The sequence below is a fragment of the Oncorhynchus masou genome, chromosome 21 (genome assembly GCF_036934945.1).
Source record: "Oncorhynchus masou masou isolate Uvic2021 chromosome 21, UVic_Omas_1.1, whole genome shotgun sequence".
NCBI classification, from domain to species: domain Eukaryota; kingdom Metazoa; phylum Chordata; class Actinopteri; order Salmoniformes; family Salmonidae; genus Oncorhynchus; species Oncorhynchus masou.
Window position 1 is genome coordinate 6,775,246 of NC_088232.1, and position 11,358 is coordinate 6,786,603.

An 11,358-nucleotide genomic window follows, 5' to 3' on the forward strand; every position below is an offset into this window, starting at 1 on the left:
GTTTTGTATAACAGGAACAGGAGGGTCTATCTCTATCAGCCCCAGACCCTGCTCCATCCCTGCACTGAGACTGTGAAGAGAAGGGTCTGGGCTGCAGACTGGATCCCTGACTGGAGCCTCTGTCTCTCTCATGACCACCAGGACTGAGGTTGAGTCTCTGTCCCTCTTGGTTGGGTCCTGACTCAAGAAGGAAGAGTAACGGCTCCTGATCCGGGGCCACCTCAGAGGTCCAGTCTCTCCAACCAGTAACGCCGGATATCAGCAGATCTTCATGGACTGGAAACTAAAGATTATACAGAAATGCATAAAGGTTTATAAGACATTCTTTGCTGTACACAGAAACATGACATGTTATATAATGCTAACCACAGTCAAGCCTGTACCTAATGATGGGTATGAATTTCTGAGCTTTAAATGTTATTAATAATTAGTTATAATAGAGACCTGGGGGGCGCTATAGCCGAGGGGCTACACCAGAGGTTAATGGTTATCTGTAGAAGGAAGGTATATGGTGGATGCAATCAAGCTTGGAATGTACTGAGTACAGGGAAAACAATCACGTGGCAGCATTGGTCAGGGGAGAGAACCATGGATTAGTGATGAAAGGGGTTGAGGTCAGGTTAAGGGAGAAGGAAAAGTTTATTGCCAGTATCACTTAGTTTCCTGCCAAGCAATAAAAATATGGAGCAATTCCAAACTCAGTCTCTGCAATGATACAAAAATAAATCAGGTCAGTCAGCAGAGTCAATTTAGTATTTAATTTAAACAAATAGCATTACAAATCACATGTATTGCACAAAACGATACATGACAAGTAGAAAAACTTCTCACAATTGACCTTTTCTGTAAATCTAGTACCTTTGCTTTGATGTAACTATAGAATAATATTGAACCATTTCCAAACTACACACAGCTTCAATACTTCATGAATTAAGGCACTATCATTATTTCACTATAAAACACCTAAAGAAAAAGTTTATCACTTCATTAGTGAAGCATTTTTACACCATCCATCACCATATCATCTACTCGGCCTCATCATACTCATTCTTTCCTCAGTTCACCTCATCCAGTTCCCGATACATCCATTACTAACAGAATTAACTACAAACGAACTAGTATTACATTACATGTCTCTCTATACTCTATACATGGGCCGTGTGCATTTTCTGCTGGTGTATCCTTAGGTAGCTCCTCTCTGAGAACCTCTTCCCACAGTGTGTACAGGCAAACGGCCTCTCTCCTGTATGGACCTTCAGGTGCATCTTCAGCTGGTGCTGGCGGGAGAACCTCTTCTCACACTGGGGGCAGCTGTAGGGTTTCTCCCCTGTGTGGACTCTCTGGTGCCTCTTCAGGTTGGACGATTGAGAGAAACTGGCCCGGCACAGCTGGCAGCCAAATGGTTTCTCCCCCGTGTGCATCCTCTGGTGGATCTCCATCTGTTTGGGGAAACTGAAGGCTTTCCCACAGAACGAACATGGGAAGCGCTTCTCTTTGCCACTGGATCTGCTGATAGCGATACTACTACTACTGTCAATTGTCAATGGACTTGTGTAGCCATTAAGTGTTGAGGCATTGGCATTGTCTGAGGTCTGGTTTAAGAGGAGAGTGTGAGGAGGACGAAGGCCAGAGAGAGTCTGTGTTGTCGCAGGATCAATGTTCAAGTTGATAGATCCTTTAGAAGGCAGGCTGAAGGCAGAACCTGTTAGGGCATTAACCTGAGGCGCCATCAGTCTCTCTGAATCACAACTATAGGAGCAGGACGGAGAATAGCTAGCCGAGTCTGTGTCCGTTCTCATACGGATACCTCCCCATCCCAGTGGACTAAATTTACACCTTGCCCTGGTTTCAACTAGTATGTTGTCATGGAGATTAAGTTTAGATGTTGTTTTGTGTTCAACTGTCTGTTTATGGTTATGTTGAACAATGCTCCCAAGCCCAGAGTTAAGGACGCTGTCCCATCCACTGGCCGCCACTATGTCGCCTCTGGTCCAGGCCGGCTTGTTGATGTTATCCCTGGAGCCCTTGGCTGTACTCGTCTGGGTTTGAGAAACCAAGCTGGCCATCCAGTCTCCACTGTTAGCCTCCAACCAACCATCTACAGGAAGAGGTTACAAAATAGACTTTACAGACATGGAAGAGAACTCGGGTCCCAAATTATTGGCACCGCTGATAAAGATAAAGCAAAAACAGGAACAGCAAAATAGCCCATAACATCAAAGCTCTACTACCATATTTTACCGTAGGTATGAGGAACTTTTTTTTGCATATGCTTCCATTTTTCATTTTTTCGACGCCAAAGAGCTCTATTGTCAAGTCATCTGGCCAAAGCACCACCTGGAGTTTGATAAACGGCATTGGCACTTGAATTGAAACCGGTACTATGACGAGGAACGAGCGTGGTGTTGGAGTGACGTCAGCTGACGTAAGACAATGGGCTATATGTATTTCTCCTTTACCTTGCTCCCCCTTCTTTAGTCCACTCAGCAGGTCAATGCTCTCTGGTTCGTCTTCTATTGTCTCCTCTTTGACTAGCAGCAGATCAGGCTTCCCATCCTCCATGTCTACTGGCTGTAAGAGATACAGAGTGAGAGGATGTTGGATCAAGAAATCCGATATGAGCACCCTGCTATGGAGCATATTCTGATTGGGCAACAAGGGATTGCTACGAGTACTATGCAAACGTGTTAGTTGATTAGATTACGTGACACTTTATTTAATGCTTTGATCAAAGGCATGGTCCCACACTTTAGACAAAATTAATCAAGAACTGGGCCCGTATCCACAAAGAGTCTCAGAGTAGAAGTGCTGATCTTTCCATATAATCCTATTCATTATGATCTAAAAGGGTAAACTGATCGTAGATCATCACTCCTGCAATGAGAAGCTTTGTGGATACAGACCCTGACCTAATACGGTGCCTTGCGAAAGTATTCGGCCCCCTTGACACATTTCAGGCTTCAAACAAAGATATAAAACTGTATTTTTTTTGTGAAGAATCAACAACAAGTGGGACACAATCATGAAGTGGAACAACATTTATTGGATATTTCAAACCTTTTTAACAAATCAAAAACTGAAAAATTGGGCGTGTAAAATTATTCAGCCCCCTTAAGTTAATACTTTGTAGCGCCACCTTTTGCTGCGATTACAGCTGTAAGTCGCTTGGGGTATGTCTCTATCAGTTTTGCACATCGAGACATTGCACATTTTTTCCCATTCCTCCTTGCAAAACAACTCGAGCTCAGTGAGGTTGGATGGAGAGCATTTGTGAACAGCAGTTTTCAGTTCTTTCCACAGATTCTCGATTGGATTCAGGTCTGGACTTTGACTTGGCCATTCTAACACCTGGATATGTTTATTTTTGAACCATTCCATTGTAGATTTTGCTTTATGTTTTGGATCATTGTCTTGTTGGAAGACAAATCTCCGTCCCAGTCTCAGGTCTTTTGCAGACTCCATCAGGTTTTCTTCCAGAATGGTCCTGCATTTGGCTCCATCCATCTTCCCATCAATTTTAACCATCTTCCCTGTCCCTGCTGAAGAAAAGCAGGCCCAAACCATGATGCTGCCACCACCATGTATGACAGTGGGGATGGTGTGGTCAGGGTGATGAAATGTGTTGCTTTTACGCCAAACATAACGTTTTGCATTGTTGCCAAAAAGTTCGATTTTGGTTTCATCTGACCAGAGCACCTTCTTCCACATGTTTGGTGTGTCTCCCAGATGGCTTGTGGCAAACTTTAAACGACACTTTTTATGGATATCTTTAAGAAATGGCTTTCTTCTTGCCACTCTTCCATAAAGGCCAGATTTGTGCAATATACGACTGATTGTTGTCCTATGGACAGAGTCTCCCACCTCAGCTGTAGATCTCTGCAGTTCATCCAGAGTGATCATGGGCCTCTTGGCTGCATCTCTGATCAGTCTTCTCCTTGTATGAGCTGAAAGTTTAGAGGGACGGCCAGGTCTTGGTAGATTTGCAGTGGTCTGATACTCCTTCCATTTCAATATTATCGCTTGCACAGTGCTCCTTGGGAAGTTTAAAGCTTGGGAAATCTTTTTGTATCCAAATCCGGCTTTAAACTTCTTCACAACAGTATCTCGGACCTGCCTGGTGTGTTCCTTGTTCTTCATGATGCTCGCTGCGCTTTTAACGGACCTCTGAGACTATCACAGTGCAGGTGCATTTATACGGAGACTTGATTACACACAGGTGGATTGTATTTATCATTAGTCATTTAGGTCAACATTGGATCATTCAGAGATCCTCACTGAACTTCTGGAGAGAGTTTGCTGCACTGAAAGTAAAGGGGCTGAATAATTTTGCACGCCCAATTTTTCAGTTTTTGATTTGTTAAAAAAGTTTGAAATATCCAATAAATGTCGTTCCACTTCATGATTGTGTCCCACTTGTTGTTGATTCTTCACAAAAAAATACAGTTTTATATCTTTATGTTTGAAGCCTGAAATGTGGCAAAAGGTCGCAAAGTTCAAGGGGGCCGAATACTTTCGCAAGGCACTGTACCATTCAGACAGTAGTTTACAGTGGGTTCACCTCAGCGAGAATGAGTGTGGTCCTGTGCAACTCAGCTGGTTCCTCTATGGATTCAGGACGAGGTGTAGTCTGGTTGTCCTCCATGATCATGGTCCCCTCAGGGTTCCGTAGACCCTCCTCACACCCCTCATCCTTCACCAGCAGCACCTCTGGACCCTCATCCTGGAAGAAAAAGGTGATACAGATTAAACAGACATACTCCCTCAGGTACGTACACACACACAGATAATAAACATGTTCAACATGGAGTGTTTACGCTTCCCCACGACATTTGAGTCCTATACTGTAGTTACAGAATGACTTCATTGTTGTTAAACTCATCATGGTGGACATAAATATGATGTGTGTAAATATAAGTCCGCTATTTAGAACCTCTTCTCACAGTGTGTACAGGCGAACTGCATTTCTCCAGTGAGGATCTTCAGCTGGTGCTGGCGGGAGAACTTCTTCTCACATTGGGGGCAACTGTACAATTTCTCCCTTGTGTGGTTCCTCTAGTGCCTCTTCAGGCTGCCAAGCCTCTGTAAAGCACATGTGACACAGGGTACAGCTGAAGGGTTTCACCCCTGTGTGGACACTCTGGTGGATCTCCACCTTCTGGGAGCAGCTGAAGCCTTTGTTACAGAACATGCAGAGGAACCGTTTCTCTTTACTGTTGCCTGATGTGGCTCCCCCTTCCTGAACCTGAGCTCTAGCCCTGTCGTTTGAGTTCAATACCTGATTAAAAATAAGAAACGATGTGGACACTGGGTCGCGATTGCTGAATGTGTGTAAAGGGGAGTGGGTCGCAACATTTAGATTTGTCGCTAAACTTTCACTGTAATCTAAGAAATCTCTGCCCTGTGAGTATCCGTCTCCTAGGTGACTATCTGGATTCCATGTGGGAGGAATGTCACCTTCCACTTTCACCTCATCTACGACCAGACCCTCCCCTTTCTTATCTAGGCACCCTTCTGAGTTTACACTACTACTGTACTGGTTCCAGTCCCCTCTAGACAGTTCAGTCTGTGTCTCTAACCAGAGGTGGGAGGGACAAAGTCACTATTATTCGAGTCAAAACCAAGTCACAGCGTTTTAGCATTTGTGGTACAAATCCCATTCAAGTCATTGGAAAGATGTGACTTTGTTGAGCTTCACAATCAATTTGAGATACTTTTGGATGATTTGGACATGATGCATGAAAAATGATAATATCAGTGGCCCGTTTTGATGTTTGAAAGCCTATACACATAAATACCCCCACTAAATTGGACAAGAGGCCACTAGCTTTTTTTTTTTAAACGCCCTATAGAATCTTGGCCTAGCTTCTCATGTACCAGAGACCTAGCAGAGCTGTTACTCACAAATATTGTGGGGCAAAAAAGTATTTAGTCAGCCACCAATTGTGCAAGTTCTCCCACTTAAAAAGATGAGGCCTGTAATTTTCATCATAGGTACACTTCAACTATGACAGACAAAATGAGAAAAAAAATCCAGAAAATCACATTGTAGGATTTTTAATGAATTTATTTGCAAATTATGATGGAAAATAAGTACTTGGTCACCTACAAACAAGCAAGATTTCTGGCTCTCACAAACCTGTAACTTCTTCTTTAAGAGGCTCCTCTGGGCCTCCTGGGTGGCGCAGCTGTACTGCAGCGCCAGCTGTGCCATCAGAGTCCCTGGGTTCGCGCCCAGGCTCTGTCGTAACCGGCCACGACTGGGAGGTCCGTGGGGCGACGCACAATTGGCCTAGCGTCGTCCGGGTTAGGGAGGGATTGGTTGGTTGGTAGGAATGTCCTTGTCTCATCGCGCACCAGTGAGCAATTATTAGGAAATGGAAGACATACAGTCTCCCTCGATCTGGGGCTCCACCCAAGATCTCACCCAGTGGGGTCAAAATGATCACAAGAACGGTGAGCAAAAATCCCAGAATGACCTGCAGAGAGCTTGGACCAAAGTAACAAAGCCTACCATCAGTAACACACTACGCCGCCAGGGACTCAAATCCTGCAGTGCCAGACGTGTCCCCCTGCATAAGCCAGTACATGTCTAGGCCCGTCTGAAGTTTGCTATTTGGATGATCCAGAAGAAGATTGGGAGAATGTCATATGGTCAGATGAAACCACAATATAACTTTTTGGTAAAAACTCAACTCGTCCTGTTTGGAGGACAAAGAATGCTGAGTTGCATCCAAAGAACACCATACCTACTGTGAAGCATGGGGGTGGAAACATCATGCTTTGGGGCTGTTTTTCTGCAAAGGGACCAGGACGACTGATCCGTGTAAAGGAAACAATGAATGGGGCCATGTATTGTGAGATTTTGAGTGAAAACCTCATTCCATCAGCAAGGACATTGAAGATGAAACGTGGCTGGGTATGACAATGATCAATGATCCCAAACACACCGCCCGGGCAACGAAGGAGTGGCTTCATAAGAAGCATTTCAAGGTCCTGGAGTGGCCTAGCCAGTCTCCAGATCTCAACCCCATAGAAAATCTTTGGAAGGAGTTGAAAGTCTGTGTTGTCCAGCAACAGCCCCAAAACATCACTGCTCTAGAGGAGATCTGCATGGAGGAATGGGCCAGAATACCAGCAACAGTGTGTGCAAACCTTGTGAAGACTTACAGAAAACAATTGACCTCGGTCATTGCCAACAAAGGGTATATAACAAAGGATTGAGATAAACTTTTGTTATTGACCAAATACTTATTTTCCACCATAATTTGGAAATAAATTCATTAAAAATCCTACAATGTGATTTTCTGGATTTTTTCACCCTCATTTTGTGTGTCATAGTTGAAGTGCACCTATGATGAAAATTACAGGCCTCATCTTTTTAAGTGGGAGAACTTGCACAATTAGTGGCTGACTAAATACTTTTTTGCCACACTGTAACTGTTTCACATTTAGAAGTGACTTGTTCTAACAAACAAATGGAACCACTATGGGGAGTACGATGGCACCCAATTATGGTAATCTTTATATGGGACAATTAGAGCAGTGGTTCCCAACCAGGGTTACTAGGACCCCAGGGGGTACTTGAGAAGACTCATGAGACCATAGACTTACTGGTAAAATGCACACGAGGTGATACTTCAGGGGTACTCCGGACAGAGCAAAATTCAGTTGGTGGTACAACAACCGAAAAAGTTTGGGAACTACTGGCTTAGAGCATGATCACATTCCCAACCCTGATCAGAATCCCTTTTTTTTAAATCCATGATCAAACTATATAAATGTTATATAGATGATATATTGGTATTATTTGATGGGACTCCCACTGAGCTTGATGTTCCATGAGTTTCTTAATAAATCAAATGATCATCTTCATTTCACCGTGGACTATGATTACAATAGTGTCAGCTTCCTTGGCATTCAGATCACTAAAGAAAATGACACACTCATCACCGATCTACACAAGAAGCCCACAGTTTGAAACAGGCTTCTAAGAAGTGGTACTTTCCACCCCATTCCTCTAAAGGAAAGCCTGTCAGTTTAACCCATAACAGTCCGAGCCAGGGTGGGAGGGATTCTACTAAGCTATATGGAATTGTTTTTTGATTTTGAATTTTAAGACCCCTTGAAGTATCCCAAAAAATGTTTAATTATTGGAAAAAAATAAAATGTTGGGCCTTACTGCTGTTAGCCCACACAAACACAATGAATATGAGATTCACTACATTGTACAACAGATAGCCCCCACAAAAAAATCTAAAGTAAGTTCGTTCTGAAGTGTCTATCCTATATCTGAGAGATATAAAAAAGATTGGGAAACATTCGTAATTTTCTACATGTATTTAACCCCTTTTTTGTCACTAAATAGACTCCAAATATATTGCCATTGATTGATGAATTGTCCTCTGGCTCTGGATGACAGCTTAGCCTCCCCAGCCCCAGTCTCTCTGGGTCTGATCTGTGGTCAGATCCTGTATGTAAGAGCCTGTGTGTTACAGTTCAAGTCTTGGTGTCGGTCTCTAACTTGAGGACAGCGTTCGGTGTTCAACTGACCTCCATGATGCTGCGTTGGGTCCTGGACTGCGCTGGGGTGGTGGGGTTCTCTGTGGCTACAGGGGGCTCCCCTGCCGCTCCAGTCTGGACGTCTCCGCTGTGCTGTGGGTCCTCCACTACTTCAGTCATCTCCTGCTTCACCCCAGGACCTGAAGCCTCTGCACCTGCAGACTGAGACAAGAAGAGAGGAGGTTATTACCGGTACATGAGTTTTATTGGATAACAATGTTGTAGTGAAGCCTCACAAGCTCCTCTATGGAAGATAAATGAGGACGTACATGTTAGCAAGTGAATAGCTGAGGGGAGCCTTTCTGAAATGAACTGTAATTTTAATGTGACAATATTGCACTGACCTCTATCACAACAACATGCTGGGTTGAGGTTCCACTCCTCTCATCAACAGTGACTGGTTGGTCATCTCTCCATTTATTATGTCCCGCTGGCTTCACAAAGCTCCTGTGGCCTCCAGTCAGATGTCCTTCACCTGAGAGAGCGATTGGGGGAAAAGAAGTGGTTAGGTTAGCAACTGCTCAACAGTATATTGTATACTATTGATACTGTCTAGAATTGGCCAGGATGTAAGGTAACACTTCTCAACTTCTTGATATACTATTTATAGATTGATTATGTTCCATGCATCATTGTTTTCAAATAGTAAATAGGAAATACTGTAAATCAAGAATTTGTAAGTCGCTCTGGATAAGAGCGTCTGCTAAATGACTTAAATGTAAATGTAAATGTAAGAATCTGGTTAGAATACGATATTGTATCTTTGTGCAAGATAGCTCAGCAATCTGAGGAATTATAGAATACTATCCAAAACCCAATTCTCGTTAATACAAGTCACACGTGCAGAGGGGAACAAGGCGACAGGCACTGTTCTATAGCTATAGAACGGCGACAGGCCGCGCACCCACGCCTGTGCAAAATGTACCTCTTGCCATTCCTCTGTATCGGTCTAGGATGTTGAAAGTACTGGGACGACTGGCGAAAACGCGCTCTCGCATTGTCCTCTCTGTGCGCTCCCGTGCCACCTTCAGTTCTAGTAGCTGTAGTTTCCTCCGCAATCCCCTATTTTCTTTCTGGCTTTGAGAAATTTCCAAACGAAACACTGCATAGTCGTCGTCTACGACTTTACAGATCTCTGCCACGGCTGCATTTGCTAGCACCTCCATGATGGAGGCTATTTGAGTGTGAAAAACCATACCGTTACAGTTAGCCATTGTTAGCAACTAGCTGGCTAGAGTTACCTAGATAACATCGATCATCCAAGTCTTGTCTCCAACGCGAACTAAACACTACCTAGGGTAGGTATGTGACGCTGTGTAGTGAAATTTGTCATATTGAGTTTCAGGGTGTTACAAAAAAAACTTTGAAATAACAAAACCCTAACGTGAAATGATTCTTGGTCACCGTTCACTTCCGTTTACTTCTTCTTCTATGGTATTATGGCGGTCCGCAAAAAATCGTTAGGGGGGGTATGCCACAGCCTGCTGCGTTCGCCTACTGTTCTGGAGCGTGAATTCATTACACTTTGTAGCTAGATTTCAAACTATTTGTCGCCTACTGTTCTGGAGTGTGAATTAATTACACTTTGTGGCGAGATTTCCAAAAAAATGGCGACAGATTTCCATGCGAAAATTCAAAAATCTGCATAAAGAAAATATGCCCATTTTTCCCACCAGCATTGTGTTTCCACCAAACTGACTTGTAGATAAAAATCAGTGCGTGATTACTTTTTCCCTTAATTTTTCATTTACCGAAAGCTACATTTAATGTTCAATGTGTTTCTATTGCATTTTTCAACTCTACCATAGTTTTGCCACATCAAATAGCAAATGTGCCTACTTTGGTCTTGGTAGCAGGAAATTAGCTTTACAACTGCAAAATAAAATCTCTCATCATCATGGCAAAATGTGAAGAATAGCATGAGAGTAGCTATAAAACAGCATACAGCAAAACATCCCTCAAGAGAGGCAATTATAAGTCAAACTGTGTAGAATTTCAGGAAATGCATTTAAAAGTTGCATAATTTTTTTCCAGAGAATACCCTCTACCCCTCATCTACTGCGCCCCATAAAGTTTTTTTTTTAAATGCATTTTTAGCTAACCCTAATCCTTGTCCTAAACTTAACCTAGTTCTCTTGACCTGCTACGTTAATTCTCCATGTGATATATAAGGCCTAAAAGCCATACATCATTTCACAGAAACAGTTCCAAAAGACATACTCGCACAGTGGTGGAATAAATTCAGCCACACATACGCCTAACTATTGATTCAGGACCACGGACAGCAAATAAAACAGGTATGCTGGGTATGCTTGTCATCGGCAAGGACTTTTTATAAAAAGAAACAGAATAGAGCACAGACAAAATCCTAGAGGAAAACATTGTTCAGTCTGCTTTCCACCAGACAGTGGGAGACAAATTAAACCTTTCAGCAGGACAATAACCTAAAACACATGGCCAGATATACACTGGAATTGCTTACCAAGACAACATTGAATGTTCCTAAGTGGCCTAGTTACAGTTTTGACTTAAATCAGCTTGAACATCAATGGCAAGACTTGAAAATGGCTGTGTAGCAATGATCAGGAACCAACATGACAGAGCTTGAAGAATTAAATAATGGGCAAATATTATGCAATCCAGGTGTGCAAAGCTCTTAGAGGTTTACCCAAAAAGACCCACAGCTGTAATCGCTGCCAAAGGTGATTCTAACATGTACGTATCTAATCAAGATTAGTATTTTACTTTTCATTCATCTTTAAAAAAGGTTAGAATTTCTTCCACTTTGACAGAGTATTT

At 43.0% G+C, this 11,358-nt stretch overlaps 1 protein-coding gene across 1 annotated transcript; it reads right to left on the minus strand.

Moving 5' to 3' along the window:
• Positions 1-739: 739 nt before the first annotated feature.
• LOC135507656 (transcription factor YY2-like) lies at positions 740-9,994 on the minus strand. Its single transcript, XM_064927246.1, has 6 exons — positions 9,485-9,994; positions 8,904-9,034; positions 8,551-8,721; positions 4,559-4,720; positions 2,460-2,571; positions 740-2,098 (listed from the first exon to the last, which is right to left on the minus strand). Exons 1-6 carry the CDS (start codon positions 9,771-9,773, stop codon positions 1,146-1,148), a joined length of 1,818 nt encoding a protein of 605 aa, XP_064783318.1. The 5' UTR covers positions 9,774-9,994; the 3' UTR covers positions 740-1,145.
• Between the last annotated feature and the right edge of the window lie 1,364 nt (positions 9,995-11,358).

What these genes read in the sequence shown, in the direction of transcription:
- LOC135507656 (XM_064927246.1), bottom strand. Translation starts at nt 9,773, where the DNA reads ATGGCTAACTGTAACGGTATGGTTTTTCACACTCAAATAGCCTCCATC. An exon ending in AGCATGTTGTTGTGATAGAG is followed by an intron (nt 8,722 to 8,903) that starts GTCAGTGCAATA and finishes TTCTTGTCTCAG; the next exon opens with TCTGCAGGTGCAGAGGCTTC. An exon ending in CCCAACGCAGCATCATGGAG is followed by an intron (nt 4,721 to 8,550) that starts GTCAGTTGAACA and finishes TTTTTCTTCCAG; the next exon opens with GATGAGGGTCCAGAGGTGCT.